This window comes from Cladophialophora carrionii (assembly GCF_000365165.1).
Source record: "Cladophialophora carrionii CBS 160.54 unplaced genomic scaffold supercont1.10, whole genome shotgun sequence".
Taxonomy (NCBI): domain Eukaryota; kingdom Fungi; phylum Ascomycota; class Eurotiomycetes; order Chaetothyriales; family Herpotrichiellaceae; genus Cladophialophora; species Cladophialophora carrionii.
In genome coordinates this window covers 376,889-398,730 of record NW_008481817.1, presented here as the reverse complement: position 1 = coordinate 398,730, position 21,842 = coordinate 376,889, and the positions used below count along the sequence as shown (strand labels likewise).

Here is a 21,842-nt window from a genome sequence, read left to right as displayed (position 1 = left end):
TCCGAATAGGGCTAAAGCAAATCATTCCAAAAGGGGGAAAGTACAACACGTGCTTGGCGCGGATTTCATGCGGAGTTTCAATCGAGCTTCACTTTCAATTCACCCCTCGACTTGCAGCAACAGCCAGCTCAAGGTATACATTGCCAGGTAACCCAGTTCTGCCAGCTTACCGGCTGCCATCATGGCGTCGCTCACTAGATCTTTCCTCACCCCGTCGCATTCGACCAGCGTTCCCCTCTTCCTGGCTCCCGCTTTCGCCCGCCCATTTCCCATCTCAATATCTGCAACAGCACAATTCTCGACGTCAACCCCCAACCAACGTTCTTCCGCAACAAGGAAACAAGCCGGCATTAAAGCTGCTACGTCAGGGAAACCGAATTGGGCGCTGAAGGCGCGGCCCAAGATCGACCGCAACAAAAAGAGAGGCGTGAGCGCAATCCGCCGGACAGGACCGAGAAGTACACGTGGGTTATGGAACTATCCGTTACCGGTACCCGTGGCGAGAGATCATCGGGGCACGAACCCGGAGTATGTTGAGGCGCAGGACCACGGCCTCTGGGGATTCTTCGATCAGAGCAAGCAGGCACTGCTGGATCCAGAGCAGGAGTCCAGCCACGGTAAGTTCGAGTGACACACGAGAACGGCAATATGGTCGCGCGACTAACTCGCTGGCATCAATGCAGGTCGCGCATGGGAGTACAAGGAATTGTCCGTGAAATCCTTTGACGACCTCCACAAACTCTACTGGGTATGTGTGAAGGAGCTGAATCGCAGCCTTACGCGAGAAAAAGAACGCACACGCCTTCGGGCAGGGTTTGGAGAGGTGGAACATCAGGAGAGAGTCGATGTCGTGAGTCTCCCCTGTCTCTTCTGGTCTACACATTTTTTGCTAGGGAAAAGTCCAATGATGAACCCAACCCCTTTCACTCGCCGATATGAGTATCCCGGCCTCGGAGGCAATGCTTAAGCCTCCTTGGCCATGATTTTACCTCCTGAAGGTTTCTGAATGAGCAACGCAAAATGAAATACAGCATATTGTTCCCTCAACACACCAATCTTCGGGTCGAAAAGAGGTGTTTTGCTAATGAGCTTGTCGTCCACCAGATCAAAACAACTATGCAACTCATCCGCGAAGTCCTCGTCGACCGACAATTATCGTTCCAACAGGCCAACGTGCTAGTCAACCAGAAAACGGTCGCCGACATATTTGCCGAGGCAGAGGGAGCTGCTCTCGAGGATGACGTAGCATCGTCGACGCAGGAGAGCTTTCCAAAATCTACACCCGCGGTGTCCTGATGTGGAGCATTGTTTACTCTTATTGGCAGCCCAGTTCGGCCGGGACGGTATAACCACCATGTATAGTTACCAGCTGCCTACCCATAGTGACGGAAGACGGCGCTGTGGCCAATCATGAATCATAGAAGTGCGCAATGCATGTATTATAGACTCTCCAACCTCTTGAGTCCTTGTAATTCTATAAGATTCGCAGCACCAACGGGGTAATACCCAGCAGAAGACTTTCGTGCAAATCAAATCAGACCCAGCGACTTGAACTCTCAAGTGCCAGTGAGTGCGCGCGTACCTTTGCCGATGGTCAAAGCTCCCTTTGCACCATGCAACGATTAGGTACGATCAGGCGCGACTGCCCAAGCCGTGCTGGGCCCTTTCGACCTCTCTTCGTCACATGTAGACTTCGAAATCACACCACTGCTCAGAACCCATCACCTCGCCCTCATATCCCGTGGCCAAGCCGAACAATGCGGGATCAATGCTCGTGGAGGTCATCGAAACCAAATCAGCACCACCAGCACCAGCACCACCCTCTGTACTGACGTCAGGGGTCCCCTGCGCCGCTGCGTGTGCGTGTGCGTGTGCGTGTGCATGTGCTTGTGCTTGTGGTTGTAGCTGTGCCGGAGTCTGGCCTTGACCCTGCCGCGCTTCATTCCCAGCCGGCGGCACCATCCCCGTCCGCGAAGGCCGCACCGGCAGGGCCTGCCTCACGGCCAATTCGGCGCGAAGCATCCTCAGCGGCTCCCACAGATTGTCGTTGCCGGCGAGATAGTCGATCGAGGGCCTGTTCTGGAACAGCAGCTCGATGCGGTGCCTCGCTGCGCGGGCTTCGAGCGAATTGCTCAGGGCTTCGTGGCGCAGGACCATCGAGAGCATGGTCGCGACCGAGTGCCACGAGAAAGCGCGGATGACGGCCCAGTCCAGGCTGTAGGGCGTGTAGAAGTCGATCAGCGTCTGGGTGGCCTTGCAGTACTCGACGGCGAGCTGGTACATCTTGGCCTCGAGACCCGGGCGCTGGGCGTCGGCCACGATGGTCCCCTTCGCGTTGACGATCGGCTGGAGCTGCATCAGGCGGAGGCGGCGGAAGGAGTGGTCGAACAGGTCCTTCGCCAGGCGGTGGAGCACGTTGTTCTCCGTGTCGAGGTTGCGCATGTACAGGATGTCCATGCGGTGGTGGGCCTGGCGGAGCACTTCGTTCTGGAGGTCCAAGTAGCTGCGCGTCGTCGTCGCGGGCGTGTACGGGTGGTCGAGGATGAATTTCGTGAGAGACCCGAACTCGTAGTGCATGAGCGCCATGGTCGCGTCCGTGAAGTTGTTCTGCGGTTGTGGCTGATACGAGGAGAACTCGGAGGTATCCCATGCGGAATCATTTTCGTTCAGCGGAAGAGAAGTGTCGCTGTCGCCGAGCCGGAGCAGTGGTTGGAGGCCGTGGTTTTCAACGCACCAGGTGTCCAGGAGAACGAGGTGGTGCCATAGCCGTCGACGCAGCTCAATCTCCCAGGGATTTAGGTGGAAGTGCGTCCCATCTCGGTTGAGGCCCATTCTTCTTGCCATGGAAAGGGCCACGGCTAGAAGAGTGCTAACGTGGAGCATTTCGCCCGTCCAAAACAGGAATGTCTGTTGACACCAAACCAGTGAGCTGTTGAATCAGTCTGGGGATCGGGTCATGGAACCCACAATATAGAGCAAGAATGTCTGTAGTGTCGACACGGATTGAGTTGTCGTCAGGTTCAATTGGCTTAGCCCCTGCTCGACATGCGACCGGTAGCGCGACAGCAATACCTTTTTCACTTCGTGGAAACGATACTCCACCATGGTCGAACAAAGCGGTAACAGTGCCAAGGCATATACGGCGAACAAACGGACTTGGAACTCGGCCGAATTTGCTAAAATGCCACGGCGAAAGTGATTCAGTTCCAGGAGAAGTGTCGGCTTGTGCAGAATCTTGACGAAAGGGTCGACCTTTTCGACAAACGTTTGGACCAAGAAGTCGCTCTCACGAGTCGGCAGATCAACAACGGCCGGTCGGCAGGCCTCTTCTCGAATGTAGGGAAACAGAAACGTGTCTCCGTGCGCCTTCGCTGCATGATTGTCAGCAACCAGGGACGGCGGCGGGCAATCAGAACAAGGGATCCTGTTCATAGCGGAACAGCTTTCGAAAATCACTTACGCTCTTCCTGCAAAGTGAACTTCAAGTCTCTGACTTCGTCGTACATTGCGGCCCAGAAACCCTTGTGAAGGTAACGAGACCTGTCCTTGTCGAAGACGAGCCTGCCTTCGGTGTTGCCAACGGCAGGCGCTTGGTTCGCAAACTTCTGGCCAATATTCTCGGCCATGGTGTTCATTGGGTTGCCTTGTTGGGGTCGACGACTCAAGTTCCGCACAAGTTCTTCGAGTTCAGCGATGCGTCTGACCAGGGGATCATTGGAGGTGGGCGTCCGTCTGTGCACCAGGCGGCCTGTATCCTCGTAGACGCATTCGACCCCGAATCGTTGACAGTTCGCACATGGCTCCGTCTTGGAGCACTTGACTTTTCGCCGTCGGCAGTCGAAGCATGGCAAGTCTTGAGTGGCCGTGGTAGACTGTTGCGATGGTTGGTTGCTGGATTGGATGGGGGTGCTCGAGGAACTCATTGCAATACGTAGCTAGATTGAGGTTCAGAAGGCGCCTTCAACATCGGCATCTTGACGGCCTCTATTCTACAGTATGCGAGACTGAAAGATGCATGCGCGTTGTCACAATGCACAGGCCAGCAAGCTCATACTGGTAAGCCAGATGACTTGTTTGTCAACATGACGCAGTGCGAAGCCGGTTCACTTTCGTCGCCAGGAATTCTTCGGGTAGCGTTCAGCCCGCTAACGGGGTCTGCAACATCAAAAGTTCCTACGTGAGGATAGTGGACCGGAGTGTGGACTTCGATATAGACGTATTTTTCAAGGTTGCGGAAGGTCGGAGCAAGTTGAAGGTCCGCACGCCCGCCGCTGATAGGGCTGAGGATTACGTGATGGTGAAGAATGACTAAGAGTCCGGACCTGTTGGTGCTCTTGGGGCTGTTCGTGAGAGACGCTGTGCTTGTCTCTACTTGGAATCAGCGTCGAACTCAAAAGGACTGCGAGATTTTCGATTCGGCCTGGTCGAGTCGATAACCAAGCGTCCGAGTCTGAATGTGGAGGAAGCAAAGGCCACGCTAAAATTTGGTAACGCCGTCTGATTAGTCAAGGCTCTGTAGACAGCCACTAGCTCAGCTAGGTGGCCTAATCAGGGCACCGAATAAACAAACCATTACTCCGTACCAGGTCCTGCGAATTGAGTACCTATGACTTCTACCAGTATCAACTCAACGAATCACTCTAGACGCCGTTACTGTGCCATCTAACCTGCACAATGCACGCTCTTCGCAGACACAATATGCAGTTTCTTCTCCCGAGATACCCCGGTCAATACACATCTTGAGCTATTTGGTAGCAGGTCTCCACTGAGGGAAATATGATGGAGGTGTAGTAGGAGGCCTCCTCCGTCAAGTGGGCAATCTAAAATACTGTACGGAGCACTACGTTGAAACCTTGCTACGCCAGATCCTCCTGCATCTGGACCAGGATTGACGGGTGTGTGGCCTTGAAACCCAGTCTGGCCGCACGATCACCCTGCACGAGCATATTCGACGCCACGAGGGCGCCTATTTCCCCCGCGCCCGCCTCTGCAGATGGCACTCTTTTCGGCTCTGGAGAGGATAAGTCGCCCTTTCTGTGCAGAACCTTTGCCAAGGCAGTGCTCATGTCCTTCCAACTGACCCTTTCACCATGAAGGATGTAGTATCGCGAGTATGCGCTACCTGTGGGCTTCTCCGTTCCAGCTATTCCTACAATCTTGTTGAGGAAGGGGATAGCGTCGGCGATCTATGGACATGCATTAGCTTGCGCCGTCATTGGAAGACCGTCTGATCCGGGAGGAACTCACATGGACTGTGCTTGCGACGGCTGTGCCATCACCGACATAGGGCGCGTAGCCTAGCTGTTTCGCATTGGACGTGAGAATATTGTACGCAACGCCCAGGTTTGGAACGGGGCCGATGTTGGGTCCATAAGTCTGGAAACTGTCAACACCTCTCTTGGACTAACCAGGAGCCGCGAAACAATAGTGAAAGGGAACCGCGAGTTCATATCAAATATCCTAGCTGGGAGATGCGCTGTCCACAGGGAGCCGTTGGCGGAAAGGCAAGGGCAGCTTACCATCGCAAAGCACACAATGTAAGTGATGATCTTTCCCAGTTCACCTGCCTCGAGTACACTGTCCACATGTCAGCACTGGAGACCCCCTGTCGGCCGGGATGGGAAGCTCTTACGGAACATCCGTAGCTCCATTGAACATGGATCCTGTTATCTGCCGAATGTCTTCTTCTTTGTCATCCTGTTTCAGTCAGTATGCGTAACCTTGAGCGCTGCTGGCCATACTAACATTCCAGACTTTGCTGGCGGGGTTGAAATTGCCGGTCTTTCCGTAATCGATGAAATTTCCCGTGCCCGAGACATGGATCAGGGTGCCCTTCGAATTCGAAGGTCGCTCTTCCATGCCGGAGATGACATTGGCGATAAAGCCACCATCGAACGAGGTGATGGCGTTGATGACTATATCATGCTCCTTGCTCAGAGAACGGGCGAGCTCCGTATCCGAGATCGAGCCATGTACAATCCGATCTGCTTTGGCAACCGTCCTGAACCACTCATCCACATTGGTGTTGCGCAGAAATACAGTCAGGGGCCAGTCAGGGTGTGACTTCTTGACTTCGAGCGCGAGGCGAGCTTCGAGAATGTCAGCAATTGATACTATAGCTTGAAGGGATCACCCACAGCCAATGAGACCGGTCGCGCCAAAGAGGAGTACTGAAGGCATCCTAAAACCAGCGGGACTCGAGCTGGAAGTGGTTGCAGTCTGATGTTGTTGGACAATGATGGTCTGGACGTGTACGCTGGTTGTTGGTGCGAATCCTTTTGTTAATGCAATGTCCTGAAGACCCGTGCAGTGTGATATATTTGATGGTGAGTAGAAGCATGTTGGCGTATTGATGCCGGCTTATAAGCACTGTTCGTATTAGGCACTGCTCCGTGGGATATTGTTCGACTCATTGCCCCCATCTCAAAAGCCGTAGCCGGCCGCGAGGAGTCCTCCGCTATGTTGATGATGCACATGTCATCAAACAAGAGAAGTATCAATATTTCGAAGCATCGACTACTGCAAGTGGGCGGTTAGATAAGCATTCTTCGGCGGAGCCCCAGTGCTCGCCGAGCGGGCGACCCAATCGAAGCGGAGGACTCAGTGGGCTGATATCTATTAGCCGCATGGAAACCCCGGTCATGGAAGCTTCAGCTCGTGTCTCTGGCATCTCGGCGACTAGCATGAGAGCGGGCCCTGTCACAAGGTCCATAAACGCCTGTAACGTCGGTCATCAGAACTAGACAGCGAGTGTTAAATTGATTGCAAAGACGCCTCAGCGGAATCCACCAAGTCCCCGCCTGCCAGGTGCTGAGAAAGACCTCATCCTACGGCGCACCCTGGAATGGAACCTAGGATTACAGAACATGGTTTCTGCCGCAATGATGTCCTTGGTCACGCAAGAAATCTTGGCCTCAGATAAAAGGGACGACAAGCCAGCGCCGAGCTGAGGACGACCTCTCCTCATCACTTCCACCATCATTGATTCTCAACCAACCCACTGTGCATCTTCGCCAATACTTAAAGCTTTCTCAAACGCCATGTCTCAACAGTATCTTAAGGGCAAGACAGCCATAGTCACGGGAGCGGGAAAGCCGAATGGGATAGGGGCAGCGTCCGCCATCGCCCTAGCTGGACAAGGTGCCAATGTATAGCCAGGAATACCCTCCATATAACCCTTGGCTAACCGCTGGATTGTAGGTGTTGATCCATTACAACAGCTCCGCCGGACCTGCAGAGGAAGTCGTCAGTAGGATCAAGGGTCTTGGAGTTCAGGCGGCGGCCGTCAAAGCCGATGCCTCGAGCGCCGACTTCGGCAAAACGCTCGTCGATGCGGCCCTGAAGTCCTTCAACACCAAAACCATTGATATCATCGTCAACAATGCCGGGTACGCTGCACCCAATGTTGAGGGAATCAAATCCGTCGGTTTCGACGAATGGGATACGACCTTCCGAATCAATGTTCGAGGTCCATTCGACCTTATCCAGGCAGCACTTCCGTACATGAGGGAAGGCGGACGTGTCATCAATATAGGAAGCATCGCAAGTCTCCCGTCCCCGTCCCGTCAACGTCATCCCACGGGCTCCGTTGGATGGTGGCAGACGTCAGCCACAAGACCCATCAGTCCTAAATTTGGTGCTTAGAACAATGCTAACTTTGGAGGAATATAGATCTCCCGCCTTGGCTCGTGGATGCTGCCGGTATACTGTAAGTCTAGAGAATAGCCACGTCGACGTGGTCGCGACCGTGCCGAGCTTCGTCATGCAAAAACTGTCTCTCAAGGCTAATAAACACGTAGGTGCTTCCAAAGGAGCGTTGACCTCCATGACAGTTGCCATTGCGGAGGAGCTTGGCCCCAAGGGCATCACCGCCAACGTGGTATCTCCTGGGCCTATAGCCACGGATCTGTCCATGGAGGGGTCACCCATCGGAGCAAGGCTAAGGAACAACCAGCACATCAAGAGAGAGGGCAAAGCGACCGAGGTTGCTGAGACGGTCCTTTTCATCGCGAGCCCCGGAGCATCGTACATCTCCGGACAAGTCATCCACGTCGATGGCGGCATCGCATTTCCATGAAAAGGCCAATAAGTTGAAGCAGCCGCAATCAGCCCCTTTGGTCGCGCACGTCAGGAAAGCCAAGGGAAAGTGTCCACTGATAGCCTTGATGTACATATCGTGGTTCTGGACTTCCAACAAAAGGACCGGACACTGATAAAAGAAAAGTTCAGGGATTTAGTCTTATCATTCCATTTGACGCATTCGGTTTTCATGACTCAACAGCAAACGGACACGAACGATGGATGGCGATATGAGTATGGCCACCTATGGGAGTAAGGCCGGGGTAAGGCCCCTTTGAGCAGCTGTGAGATATAGTGGTCCCCGCGTCTGGGACTGAATGGAAGAACAAGCCTTAATCGCTGTTAGTAAAAGTATTGTTTTTCGATCACGTCGCCGAGGTCGATCCTCCGTAAAGACGAAAAGGCGCGCAACTCAACACCAATACGCGTTGGGAGTACGACCGAATTTCTGACATCCCAAGAGCCCTGTGCTGGCGAGGCTGCTTACTCAGTGGGTGTCCTTTAGGGGCCACCTCGGGGCCCTACGGCCACCCCAGGCGCCACTAATTAAACCCCACGAAATTAGCGAGATAACCGCGAATAAGCGAGTAATGTAACTGACTGAGTGGTGTAAGCGGTGCGTTCCCCGCGCAGCCTCGGTCGATTTCCCCAGCAGAAACACCCCTTGTTCTGTGGTGCCCTCCTGCTTAGCCGATGCTCAAACCGTTGGACTTCCAAGCTGGGAATCATCCTCTTTATATCTGGATGACGAGGCTGTCAGCACCTGGAGCTCTCGTTACCTCACTTCTCTCACTTGCTGTAAATCATCAGTCTGAATTGGACTTGACCTCACGGACTTCACCATGACCTCATCATCGACCGTATGTATGGGACAGTACCTCTTCCAGAGGATCAAACAGCTTGGGACACAACATATTCTGGGAGTTCCTGGAGATTTCAATCGTGAGTTCTACTGGCATCCTCATCAGACGCGTTTGAGGCCACTCACACAGACCTTTCAGTCACCCTCCTAGATGAAATCTACAATGTGTCGGGATTGAAGTGGATCGGCTGCTGCAACGAACTCAATGGCGCCTATGCTGCTGATGGCTACACGAGGATCAAGGGCTCCCCGGCTGTGCTCGTGACAACCTATGCTGTTGGCGAGTTGTCGGCTATGAATGGCGTTGCTGGCGCGTACGTGCGATCACTCAACCATCATCTCTGAGGGTGTCTGGTCCGTCTAGAGCCGATCGCTAACCCAATCTTCGAGAGAGCAGCTACGCAGAGCACGCTGGTATGATCCACATTGTGGGCATGCCGGCAAGGTCAATGCAAAAAGCGCGAGCCATGCTTCACCACACCATGAAAGCCAACATGGACCACGCAATCTATATCCAGATGGCCGAACCGATCCGCGAAACCCACGCCTACCTGATGGACGACAATACAATGGCGGAGGAAATTGACAGGACCCTCATTGCATGCCTGCGAAGTCGACTCCCTGTCTACATCTATGTCCCTGTCGATTCAGTATCAGTCGCGCTCGACGCAAAGCGACTTGAGACACCCCTAGATACGAGCGTGCAGAACAAAGACGGCAAGATTGAAGATGAGATTGTCAGCAGCATCCTCTCCGTGGTAGAGAAGGCTACCAGCCCCGCCATATTAGCCGATATCATTGGTGTGCGGCACGGCGGACGCGAGTTGATCAGGAAGCTGGCCGAACTGACGCAGTTCCCGTCTTACTCGACGCCTCTGTCGAAGGGAGTGATTGACGAGACCAAACCCTATTACAACGGTCTTTACAACGGAAAAGGTGCGTGAATCGCAGGCAACTAGCCGTGAATTGGGCTAAATCCTAGCAGTATCGTTCCCAGGAGTCGCCGATAGCATTGAAGCCTCCGATCTCGTTCTCAACATCGGCCCGCTTCCGTCGGACTCAAATACAGGAGGCTTCACAAGAGAGATTAAAGATGAGCACCTCGTTTGGCTGGGACATGACTTCTGCAAAGTGCAAGGTCAAACCTTTGACGGCGTCCATTTCCTCCCCGTTCTGAAAAAGCTGGTCGCAGCCTTGGAAGCCGACCCGCAAAAGTTCAACCTCCCAAGGCCGCAGAAAGCGCCCAGAGTAGATGTACCTGTGTTGCTCGATCAGAAGTCCGGACAGATCAAGCAGGCTTATGTCTGGCAAAGACTCGGACGCTTCCTTCACGAGAATGATATCCTACTGGTGGAATCCGGCACAGCACAATTCGGCATGCCTGACGCGACCTTCCCTCCCGACGTCAAATACATCACCCAGACGTTCTGGTCATCTATCGGCTTCACGGTTGGTGCCTGCTTCGGGGCGTTGCTTGCCGCCAAGGAGATGAATCATACCGGCAGAGTGGTCCTGATTGTCGGCGAAGGCAGCCTGCAAATGACAGTGCAGGAGATCGGATCATACATTCGGTATGGACTCAAGCCCATCATCTTTGTCATCAACAACAACGGCTACGCCATCGAGAGGGCCATCCACGGCCCGGAGCAAGGATACAACGACGTGAGCACGATGTGGGACTACCAGAAGATGCTAGAATTCTTTGGCGCCAGGCAAGATCTCGGCATCAAGACAAAGAGTCGAGCGACAAGGACAGTGGAAGAGCTGGAGGCAGTCTTGAACGACGACGAGTTTGCTAGTGGGGACACTTATCAGGTACGTCTCACAACTCTTGCCATCAGCCGGATGGTGCTAAACATATCCTTGCAGCTGTGTGAAATCGTCATGGACACGTTTGACTATCCATGGAGACTCAGTGAGCAGATCTCCGTGACAAGAGAGAAAATGAAGCGAGCAGCGGCGCAACAGACCGCACCTACAGGTGAAGTATGAATATGACGACAGGATGCTCAGGACGCAACAACAAATACGAAGGAAACGACCAAAATATCAGCTTCGACAGAGAAGTAATCTGATTCAGACTCGGCGCTCAGAAGAGCGCCTCCTTGTCTGGACGTTGAAGATGCCCAAGTAGCTCAACACAAACTCAGTCTGAATCCTGTCTTTGCTCGCCCCGTCCCCTCGTACTCACCCATCTTTGAGCACCTGCCACGTGTAGAAGCAGGGCATCCCCGTTATGCTCGCCGGCCCTCACTCGGCATAAGATGTCCTAGTGCAAGTCGCAGGCTGCGTGAAGGACGCGGCAGTTTCACGCGGCAAGGTCCTTGCGACCACGGTTCACGCCCTATCATCCCATTGGGCACGGCGTGATACCCTGACACCGGAGCGAGCTACACTTGAACCTCATGTCGTGGTCGTACTTCAAGTGGTAAATTAATTAGCTTGCCAAAGCAAATCGCCTTATACAAGAGCTAATGGTGACCTCTTCCGGTTCCGGGGCTCTGCTTTCACGCTTCACCTTTAGTTTTTGTACTTTCTTCCAGTCCTGAAGCTTTGCTCTCACGCTTCACCTTCACTTTTTGTTGCCGTCAACGAACCCTTGCTGATGAAGTTAGGTAGAACGAACACTTGCTAATGAAGTTATGTAGAACGAACACTTGCTGATGTAGTTATATAGAACGTACAGAGCTGGCACCAGCTGGTGATCACGCCGCCTGAAAAGGTCAAGTACGCGTCACAAAACGCGACTCGCGCTATGCGTCATCATACGCGATGATGCCAAGCCTTGCCTCGTTAATACCCGAGGGCTGCGGACGTGGATGGGTTCCACACCCTTTCTACGGCGACCTCTTTGCTATCTCCTACTCCAGGTGGTCGAGTGAAACTCTATTGTTGGCGAGCAGGGGGGTGTTGTACTTGCTGGAGATGATTGTCGACCGTTCACCCACCTAGCTCGAGCTGTGGCCCGCCTTGTGTGCCTTTGTTCTTCCGGGGAGTTGGCTTTGACTAGCTATGGAGGATCTGACCACTCCCTCTGGCCCTGCAGAAGGGGCCGACTACGACGAAGCAGCCTCAACAATGCAAAACATGCCTGCAATCTCCCGGTTTTCAACCCCTTCATTCACTCCTTTGAAGGCTCGGGATGAGAGAGGCGAGTCCGTTCTCGCGTCCTATTATTGCCCATGGGGACATGTTTAAAGGTTTCTGATGTCAAGACGCAGAACAAGATATGCCGAACGGAAAACAGTCTCAGGAAATACCCATAGATTTAAATCTCTGGCTCATATCGGCTACGGAGACCGGCGCGGAGAACATACCAGTCTGTTTTGTTTCCTTGAGATCCTCTTGTGTGGGGGTTGGATTGCTTGACACCTGGAAGATCAGGGCCACAGCAATCAATCAATCGACTGTATACCGGATAATTTACGCATTGGGGTCGGTTGCGGCAGCCCCTACGCATGCGAGGGAGTTCCGGCAACGCTGGAATCAACCAGCCAGCGAGTATATGTTCCGGACGGACATTCCCTCTTGCCGTCCATGCAGGAATTCAACGAGGGTATAAGCATGTCTGTCGCGCAGACTCTTATCAACAACAGGGGTTTTTTCTGGATCTCCGTTCCAACTCTCCCACGTACACGTACTCTTGTTGGCTTCTGTACATTAGAGTGAAACCCGTCAGGTCCTAGAGCCCCGCTGTGATCCAGGATCACTTAAGGTTGCATACACCGCGCATGGCAGGGCTCTCTTTACGTCGTAGTTACAACAAACGCGATGCTCTTGGTGCCAGCGCTTCTGCTGTTATGGAGGCCACTGGAGCGGGACCGTTGGTAGACAGGGGCCAACGGTATTCTAGCAATTCCACCTAGGTATATTAAGAGATGAAGATACCATAAGCTTGCGATTGTGGGCGTCTCATAGACTCCTACCTGAGGTGATTTAAGTGAGCCGAACTTGAGGTGAAGGAGGCGAGATTCAGTCTTGGCACCATGACCTCATTCGGTATACGCTGCGATGCCTGTGGTGGCATAGCGCGACAACAATGTTCACCGACCATTTACTCTTTGTTTGCCTCACCAATATTCCTGTTATCTTCTGATATTCCTCCGATCGACATTCTTTCCGGCCTTTGACGATGGAGGAGATTGCCCCAGAGTATGATGTTATCGTCCTAGGCACAGGTATGCCCTTCCGCTAGCCACTTACCCCACCATCATCATCGTTGACTGACACTCAGCGTGCAGGCTTGACGGAATGTGTGCTCTCCGGGTACGACTCGCCTGCCTCTCAAGAGCAGGGCTCTCTTGCTGACACCACTACAGCGTACTCTCCGTCAAGGGCAAGAAGGTCCTCCACATCGACCGCAACGATCACTATGGCGGGTACGGATCGCATACACATCGAGGTCGAGTAACAAGCGCTGACGACGATATGCAGGGAAGCCGCATCTGTAAACATCGAGGCTGTAAGCATGGTGATTTCCCAAGAGCAGGGCATCGTCTGACATGGTCCGCGCAGCTGTTCAAGAAATATGGCTACAACAAAGGTGAAGAGCCGTGGAAGAAGTACGGTCGCGTGAACGACTGGAACATCGACCTCGTTCCCAAGCTTCTGATGGCCAATGGCGAACTCACAAACATCCTGGTCTCGACTGATGTCACGCGATACCTCGAGTTCAAACAGATTGCCGGCAGCTTCGTACAGCAAGGCTCAGGACCTCGAGCCACCGTCGCCAAAGTCCCCTCCACCGCAGCTGAAGCACTAAGTTCGCCGTTGATGGGCCTGTTCGAAAAGAGGAGAGCAAAGAAATTCCTAGAATGGGTGGGTGCCTTCGAAGAAAGCAACCCAGCAACACATAATGGTGCGAACGCCGAGATGGAGCCAAAAAAGAATGAGAAAGGGCTAACGCTTGCAGGGTTGAACCTCAACCAATGCACCATGAAAGACGTGTACGACAAATTCGGCCTGGAAGCCTCAACGCGAGACTTTATCGGCCACTCAATGGCCCTGTACTCAACCGACGATTACATCAACTCACCCGGCCAAGCCAAAGAAACCGTCGAGCGGATTCGGCTGTACGCCAACTCGATGGCACGCTATGGCAAATCCCCCTACATCTACCCACTGTACGGGCTCGGAGAACTCCCCCAGGGGTTTGCTCGTCTCTCCGCTATCTACGGCGGGACATATATGCTCAACACCTCGGTCGACGAGTTTCTCTACGACGGGTCCAAAATCTCAGGCATAAAAGCCACGATGCGCGACCGCGGGGACGAAAACGAAGAAGGAATGAAGTTCACCACGAAGACGAAGATGATCCTCGGTGACCCATCTTACTTCCCCGGCAAGGTGCAGGTGGTAGGGCATCTCTTGAAGGCGATCTGTATCTTGAACCACCCACTCGAGAAGACCGGCGATGCCGATTCGCTCCAACTCATCATCCCGCAATCCCAAGTCGGCCGCAAGCACGACATTTACATCGCCATGGTGTCCTCCGCCCACAACGTCTGCCCCAAGGGCTACTACATCGCCATCGTCAGCACCATCGCCGAAACGTCGGCTAACCACCATCTCGAACTCCAACCCGGCCTCGAAAGGCTGGGCAGGATCGAAGAGAAATTCATGGGTCCTCCGATCCCGTTGTACCAGCCGCTCGAGTCTGGTGTGAACGATCAGATCTTCATCTCCAACTCCTTCGACGCTAGTAGCCACTTCGAGACAGTAACGGAGAATGTGCGCGATCTGTATAGACGGGCCATGGGCGAGGAGTTGAAGGTCGAGGGATTGAGGGAGGGACAGAGTCTAGCGGAGGAGTAAACAGTCCGGTAAACCTCGGTGCCAACACATGCCGGTTGGTCAGGTGTAAAGTGTCACCTTCCGCTGACGAGCAATGTGGTCTCTTACGCCCGGTCAGCGAAGAAAGACATACCAGGGCATGCGCGGAGCGTGAAAGGTATCAAGATCGGATACAATAGGATAGGATATCGAGAACCAGATTCATCGATTCGAAGTGACGTCCTCAGAAAGAACGCCCCCGCGTGCATGGAGGCGTGGACGAGTGAATGTGTACAGGGGTCGGGGTTAGCGCGAGCCATGGCAGGAGCAGCAGCAGTAGCAGTAATACGATACAGGGAATGCACTGGTCGTAATAAACCATATCAAAGACGAGCTCGGCCGGGAAGTATTTCCCATACGTACAGGACCATTTTGTCATAGTGAGTGGGTGGATATAGCACTGACAGCTCATATCTCGTGGCTACAGTACAAGGACGTCCCTGGTTCCCAGACTCATTGACTTGATCTTTATTGCTCGCTTTCTCCATATTCAGAATAGTTTGTCGTTGTTGCATATCTTGACAGGTCGTTGAAATACCATATCATATCGTTGTCACTCAATTTCGTCCCCCCGCGATGACTAGGATATGCTGATCCTCGACAACAAGAGATGAGGTTCTCGGGACAAGAGGCGCGCTGGAGCGGGCCGGTCGAAGGTGCAGGATTGTATTGTACGGACTACTATGAACTTACTCGCTTACTGTACAGTTCCCTAGTGTGGCATGTGACATGTGGCTTTGGGTTTCAATCTCCGTTGCTGCTCATCGCCGGTGCCCGCATACTCGTACTCTCCGGTAGAAGGCGCCCGTCAGATTCTAGATTCCAGATTCGATCGAGCTGGACGGCGCCGAGACCCCATTTTGCCAAGCATATGCCAAGACAATCTTTCGGGGGCAACAATTGGTCCATCGCAAAACGGAATTAATGCTTGCTCCTCTCAAGCTAACCAAGGTGGCCCTCGGCTTCGCGGCGTCTATTGGCTCTGAAGTCAGTCACCCTGCGTAATGGAATTGGCCGTTCCACCAGTTTCTTTTTTGCGGGGAAATATGGAGAACTGGTGTTGCATTCAGAGGCCAACCCAAACGTCACAGATTGTAGATGGCAGGCGTTGTGTACGAGCGCAATCGTGTGCAATGCCACTATCGCCACTCTGAGTATCAGGACTGACCTTACTGTAAGCAGCCCATCTGCCCTCCGCGTCCTATGAGAGTCAGACTTTGGCGCATGGAGCCGTGTCGGGGTTATGCTGCTGTGGGCGACAAGGGCACAGGCCCTCGCTAACTACTGCAAGCCCACCCATCATGCTGTGCACCTGCTACTTGATCTGTTGGCACGCGGTGTTCACGCCTTCCTATTCGAAAAACGATGATCTGGGAACTGGCCGCAGATAAATGCAACCCTCCCCTCCCAGTTTGACCCGAAAGTCTGCCAGCTTTCTGCCACTCTCCCTCTCAAACTGCGCCATACTGCGTTCTCTTGTCTGCGAACATGGCGGAACCCAGAGAAAAGGACGCTGTCACTGCCAACGAGGCCACAAGGCATGGCGTCGACCCGGAGGCGCTCAATGATCCGAAGATGCACAAGCTGGCAGGCGCAATCACCTATGAAGATGAGATCGACCCCGTGGAGCGACAACACAATCCGCTCGCGCAGAAGCTGCGTTCGCGACACATGCAGATGATTGCGATCGGTATAGCCATCCTCACAATGCTGTCAAGGACCCTGCGTTGACAAACGTTCACAGGCGGTTCGATCGGAGCCGGTCTTTTCGTCGGTTCGGGTGGTGCTTTGCGAACAGGCGGCCCTGGCAGTGTTCTTCTCGGTTTCATCATCATCGGCTTCATGTTGCTCTGCACGATGCAGGCACTGGGGGAATTGGCTGGTCAGTCCGCACAGGGGCGGTCCCGCTTTTGGCAGACTGTGTTTCCAGGATCATGCTGCCTCCCACAGATTTGATGTCCCGTTCGCTAACAAATTGACAGTCCTGTACCCAGTGAATGGCGGTTTCTACACATACATTACCCGCTTCGTGGACCCGTCCCTCGGTTTCGCAGTCGGATGGGTAGGTGGCCCCAATTCTCTGCAGGAGTGTCATTTGAGATCGGGCTCAAGAGTTTGCCTCGTCTTCATATTGCTTGGATGTTGACGATCGATCCTAGGACTATGCCATTGGGTGGCTGACCGTTCTCCCCTTTGAACTCACCGCGGCTTCGATCACGATCCAATATTGGCGAGACGACATTCATGTCTCTGTCTGGATTACTGTGTTCCTGGTCTTTCTGATCCTGGTCCAAGTCTTCGGCGTTCTCGGATATGGTGAAGTCGAGTTTGTGCTGTCCATGATCAAGATCATTGCTTGTATCGGCTTCATCATCTTCGGCATCGTCGTTGACTGTGGTGGTGTATCCACTGACAGTCGTGGATATATCGGTGCGCGGTACTGGCACGATCCAGGCGCGTTTCAGAATGGATTCAAGGGCTTCTGCACGTAAGTCCCTTGGTCGGGTTCGCAAGCAACATTCGTTCGAAGTTCTAACCAAGCCAGTGTTTTCGTGACAGCAGCCTTCGCATTTGGTGGAACGGAACTGGTCGGACTCGCGGCCGCCGAAGCAGCTGACCCTCACCGCTCCCTTCCTAAGGCTACCCGGCAGGTCTTCTGGCGAATTGCAACATTCTACGTGCTCTCGCTGTTCATCGTCGGCCTCATTGTCCCCTCGGATAGCCCTGATCTCCTGGGCGCTAGTGGAGCCAATACCAAGGCATCTCCTTTTGTGCTGGCCATCAAGTATGCAGGTGTGAAGGGCCTCCCTTCAGTCTTCAATGCCGTTATCACCATCTCGGTCATCAGTGTTGCGAACAGCTGCACCTACGGATCTTCTCGCACCATGCAGGCCCTCGCGGCACGAGGCATGGGCCCCAGATTTCTGATGTACGTCGATAGACAGGGTCGGCCTGTGTGGTGCATCGTTATCCAGCTTCTCTTCGGCCTTCTCGCGTACATTGGGGAGGCTAATGCAGCGGGCACCATTTTCACCTGGCTGCTCTCGCTCTCCGGGTTGAGTTTCTTCTTCCTCTGGTTCAGCATCAACCTCTCACATATCCGTAAGTGCCGCGCTTGACCCGTATCAAATTGACGCTGTACTGACAAAATTCTATAGGTTTCCGCCATGGCTGGTACCACCATGGCTTCACCAAGGAGCAGCTGCCCTACCAAGCCGCTTTCGGCATTTGGGGCTCCTACATCGGCGTCTCCCTATGTGCGATCGCCATCATAGCAACGTTCTACGTCTCGCTATTCCCACTGGGCACCAGCCCGGATCCGGAAATCTTTTTTGAGAACTTCCTTGCTGCACCGATCGTCATTGCCTTGTACCTTGGCTGGAAGATCTATTCGCGAGATTGGAAGATGTTCATTCGTTCGAGCGAGATGGACGTCACGACCGGGATTAGACGGGGCAGTCTCGAACTTGCGGCCCAAAGCGGACGAGTGCCTGGATGGAAGAAGGCACTTAGGGCATTCATCTAATGTCTGTGGTGTTCACGGAGGGAGCCACCAGTTCCGGCCTACTTGCAGCTAATTCCCTACGCCAGCAGACATGAACACCATACTGTCGTTCACAAATACTTCCCTCGCCTCGATTGCTTGTGAGAGTTCCTCGAGAGCCGGGGTCTCACGGTCAACGCTCCCGCTCTGTTATTTCTCACATGTCGCTGTTCGCGGGAGATAGTCGCCATCGGCTCTCCCGTTTCGCAATTGACCTGATTGTGGTGATGCCCGTCGCGGCGAAGGGCTCGTGGGGCCGTTGATCGACTAATGTCAGGTTCAGTACTCCGGACGGAGCACATCAGCTGAAACTCAATCTGATCTGACACGGTCGAACCGCATATGACGATCCACTTCACCCTCTCTCTACCCAACAACAAAGGATGGTGAGGCCCGACTTTAGAATGAAAGACCCACTTCCAAATCAATTGTTAACATCGTCTCCTAATCATCCACTTTGGTTCAGAGCAGCCATAAGTCATCAAGGAGGCCTGCCAGTACTGTACGCGTACTCTCATTGTTCCCACTTCTCTCGCGTGCAATGCTCGGTCCAAGCCGCTGACAGGAGGAGCGTCAGCTACAGTGCAGTGATCCGCTTCCAAGCACCGACACCACTTCGCAACCTCGTATTCCGGCTCTCTTTAAGCCTAGCCTAGCACGTAATGTGAGATGTAACGACTTCTGATATTTCAACTTATAGAGCAGTACTTTTGATCTTTGTGTTGGTTCAGCATCGCCGCGTCTTTGGCCCAAGTTCTCCGTAAAGTCCGACCAATGTCATCCTCCGTTCAACTTGATGTCAGAACGTTCCAGAGACCGAGATATCAATGTACCCGGTACGGCTGGAAATGGGAGACAGGCGAGACAGGCGAGACAGGCGAGACAGGCTCAGTCGCTAATTACTCTCAACCGTTCAGGTAGACTAAATAGACAGGAGCCTGATGTACTCCGTACTTAAGCCATAAATCTTTAGCTGGTGCTCGTCTTCCAGAATACGGAGATACTTACTTGTACTTTCTCCTCTCTGTCTCCACGCCTGTGTATCTGACTAAAATTTTAAATGGTAGACAGGCTTTAAACTGCTACTGCGATCGAGGCCTATACCAACTTAGAAAACTCTCAGAGGCGAGCCTAGGTATACTACTAATAAGTGTAGGCTTCACTGCTTTGGGAGTATTAGTCAACGATAAAAGACTTGGAGAAGTCCACGCCTGTTAAAGTGAGCTGGAAACAAGGCTACGATTCTGCCGCGATCGAGTTCTATGCTCTCTTCAAGAAACTTAAAGGCGAGGGTATACTGCCTGTAGGCGTGCCGCGTAATCTTCCAAGGCTGTATTTACACGCCTTTGTATGCCATGCCATCACGTCTTCCATAGCCGCGAACCACAGGACTTTGGGTGGAACTGTATTTTGCAGCTGCACTCCTGAGCGGGGTGCAGAACATCCAGGACAAAAATCTCGCACAAGGGTTTGGCCATCCAGATCGACTGTGCGTACGGGGTCGGTCTGCTAGAGGAAGACCGCTTTGTGGAGCTCTCGGATCGGACGAGGTCTTCACTGGCGAAGTTGGTCGGGCCGTCACTGGAGAAAGCGATTGACTCAGATGAGCTCTTCGCTGGGGAAGTTTCTCGGATTGTCGCTTTCGCCAGTCAAGGCCCTATGGCAGAAGGCGTTGAGACTGTGTTACACTTCTGCCAGGGCTCATCGGACACATGCGTTTGGAGGAATCGAATGACATGAGTTTGATGGTCAAACGTCGCGAGGACGGTGTTTCAGGGACTTGTAGAGCAGAGGAGAGGGCTGACTTTCTCTCGTATGCCCGTGTCGAGGGAGAGGGGTGACGAGGCGTATCTCGCGACGTTGAAGGGAATACGCACATTGCTGAAAGAAGACGGCACGGAATTGTATCTTGGGCGTCTGGGAAGGAGATGAAGAAGGGACCAAGGGGAGGATCGACAGGGAGCAGCAAAGCGGTATCCAGAAGTAGTGCATCAACATGTCGTGCCGAGTCCCCTTTGATACCTTGCAAAGTGAACTTCACATGTGGCCCCTCCAATCATATTTCACCCTGCCAACATTCATCACATATATTTCGTAGTTGTCAAAATTCTGGCAACAATTCCTCACTGGCATCCGGTCAAACTAGCACCGGGCTAGAAGGCGTGTCAGGGACGAATTGCGACGACGCCGACTTCGAATCCCGCCTCCGACTCGAACGCACTCGACTGTTCGACCGACTCGAACAACGTCCGATTACCACCCGATATCCCAAAAAGTCCCAGGTTGCATACTTGACAAAGGTCAAATCGGTGTTCACAGGAACACGAGATGGGAGTAGACCGCTGGCCACCGGATATAGCCCGATCAAATAACTGTTACCACAGCCTCCTGTTCGAACAGTGGCTGTGGTACAGCTTTTGTTTTTCGTCCTCCGCCGAGTGAGCCTGTTGCATGGTGTTAGCAGTGAGTTCTGGCCGGACTCGACGTAACTTTTTGCAGCCGCCAAGCGAGGTCGGGCAGTATGTTTTTCCACATGGGCCGAATAACAAACTCCTGTTGTGAGTGTATCTTCCTGATTCCTCCTAGTAGTGATACATGGTAATACAGTCGGACATCCCAACCTGATCATGAGGGTTTAGGGTTGGTCGCCAACTCCTCTCTCACGACCTCGGCGAGGACTTTACCCTCATATACCTTGCCGTCCAATTCTCCGCCTGGTTTCAACAGCTCCTTCATCACAGCACCCTGCTTCAACTCCCCTCCGTGCGACGAATCTCTCAGAGCTTCAATCTTCCCTCTCACAATGTCCCTCAAAGCCTGCGACTCTACCATCTTCACACTCCCGACAAGCTGTTCAATGACCTCTATCTCTTTGTCCTGCTTCTCCGCTAGATCTGCCCTATTCGCGGCCTCGGCCTCCTTCTTCGCGTTTTCCGAGGCAGCTTTCCTTTTTCGGAGTAATGCGAGGACTTGCATGTCTGTCTTTACCGGCGCGGAGGATGAGGCGGCTTGATTGATCTCCGAGATGGTGCCGCGTAGGACGGTTAACCTTACCTTTCGTTTCAGCACACGATGAACCTAGGACGGGACGCAGACGCATAGCCGGCAGTGGGTTGCAGGGGCTTACCTTGCCGTGTCTTTTGCACGCATGGCGGCTTTCAAGTCATTCTTTATCTTCGACAGCAGTGGTGAAGCTGGAGTTTCTGATGCGGTCGACGTTGAAGACCATCGTGGGCTGGAGGCGGCAGCTCCACGGACGCAGCTAGAGCATGCTGTCCGGGCTGATAGAAAGAGCGGTGCTGTAGCACGTGTGGCTGCCATGTTGATATGACCATACATAGCAGAGAATCTTGGACGTGGTCATGTAGCAATTCCGACACATTGTTTACTGCGAGTCATTGTACCTGACACTAGTCCTAATCTGGACTTAGGCATTACTCTGCATCATTGACCAGGCGCGTTTTGCGCTCCAAAGTTGCTCTACAAGACACCAGCGACCATCGTTGCAAGGGCAGGAGTTGGTGG

At 53.3% G+C, this 21,842-nt stretch overlaps 8 protein-coding genes across 8 annotated transcripts; 5 read left to right on the top strand and 3 right to left on the bottom strand.

Annotated features, from left to right (window-relative positions):
- Window positions 1-181: 181 nt before the first annotated feature.
- G647_09615 (uncharacterized protein) lies at window positions 182-1,296 on the top strand (the record flags this gene model as incomplete). Its single annotated transcript, XM_008725609.1, has 4 exons — window positions 182-320; window positions 369-617; window positions 684-850; window positions 1,105-1,296. The coding sequence occupies 4 exons, from the start codon at window positions 182-184 to the stop codon at window positions 1,294-1,296; spliced, it is 747 nt and encodes a 248-aa protein (XP_008723831.1).
- A 384-nt stretch (window positions 1,297-1,680) lies between these two features.
- On the bottom strand, window positions 1,681-3,923 carry G647_09614 (uncharacterized protein; the record flags this gene model as incomplete). Its single annotated transcript, XM_008725608.1, has 3 exons — window positions 1,681-2,907; window positions 2,968-3,371; window positions 3,461-3,923. 3 exons carry the CDS (start codon window positions 3,921-3,923, stop codon window positions 1,681-1,683), a joined length of 2,094 nt encoding a protein of 697 aa, XP_008723830.1.
- A 933-nt stretch (window positions 3,924-4,856) lies between these two features.
- G647_09613 (uncharacterized protein) lies at window positions 4,857-6,180 on the bottom strand (the record flags this gene model as incomplete). The annotated part of the gene is made up of 6 exons (XM_008725607.1): window positions 4,857-5,186; window positions 5,248-5,376; window positions 5,520-5,577; window positions 5,633-5,697; window positions 5,746-6,089; window positions 6,138-6,180. 6 exons carry the CDS (start codon window positions 6,178-6,180, stop codon window positions 4,857-4,859), a joined length of 969 nt encoding a protein of 322 aa, XP_008723829.1.
- An 860-nt stretch (window positions 6,181-7,040) lies between these two features.
- On the top strand, window positions 7,041-8,077 carry G647_09612 (uncharacterized protein; the record flags this gene model as incomplete). The annotated part of the gene is made up of 3 exons (XM_008725606.1): window positions 7,041-7,148; window positions 7,201-7,564; window positions 7,800-8,077. 3 exons carry the CDS (start codon window positions 7,041-7,043, stop codon window positions 8,075-8,077), a joined length of 750 nt encoding a protein of 249 aa, XP_008723828.1.
- An 844-nt stretch (window positions 8,078-8,921) lies between these two features.
- Window positions 8,922-10,933, top strand: G647_09611 (uncharacterized protein; the record flags this gene model as incomplete). The annotated part of the gene is made up of 5 exons (XM_008725605.1): window positions 8,922-9,021; window positions 9,081-9,255; window positions 9,339-9,877; window positions 9,927-10,756; window positions 10,811-10,933. 5 exons carry the CDS (start codon window positions 8,922-8,924, stop codon window positions 10,931-10,933), a joined length of 1,767 nt encoding a protein of 588 aa, XP_008723827.1.
- A 2,140-nt stretch (window positions 10,934-13,073) lies between these two features.
- G647_09610 (uncharacterized protein) lies at window positions 13,074-14,755 on the top strand (the record flags this gene model as incomplete). The annotated part of the gene is made up of 6 exons (XM_008725604.1): window positions 13,074-13,119; window positions 13,183-13,207; window positions 13,261-13,320; window positions 13,376-13,403; window positions 13,457-13,799; window positions 13,854-14,755. The coding sequence occupies 6 exons, from the start codon at window positions 13,074-13,076 to the stop codon at window positions 14,753-14,755; spliced, it is 1,404 nt and encodes a 467-aa protein (XP_008723826.1).
- A 1,506-nt stretch (window positions 14,756-16,261) lies between these two features.
- Window positions 16,262-18,299, top strand: G647_09609 (uncharacterized protein; the record flags this gene model as incomplete). The annotated part of the gene is made up of 6 exons (XM_008725603.1): window positions 16,262-16,463; window positions 16,518-16,655; window positions 16,756-16,835; window positions 16,933-17,261; window positions 17,319-17,875; window positions 17,932-18,299. 6 exons carry the CDS (start codon window positions 16,262-16,264, stop codon window positions 18,297-18,299), a joined length of 1,674 nt encoding a protein of 557 aa, XP_008723825.1.
- A 2,643-nt stretch (window positions 18,300-20,942) lies between these two features.
- Window positions 20,943-21,638, bottom strand: G647_09608 (uncharacterized protein; the record flags this gene model as incomplete). Its single annotated transcript, XM_008725602.1, has 2 exons — window positions 20,943-21,366; window positions 21,445-21,638. The coding sequence occupies 2 exons, from the start codon at window positions 21,636-21,638 to the stop codon at window positions 20,943-20,945; spliced, it is 618 nt and encodes a 205-aa protein (XP_008723824.1).
- Between the last annotated feature and the right edge of the window lie 204 nt (window positions 21,639-21,842).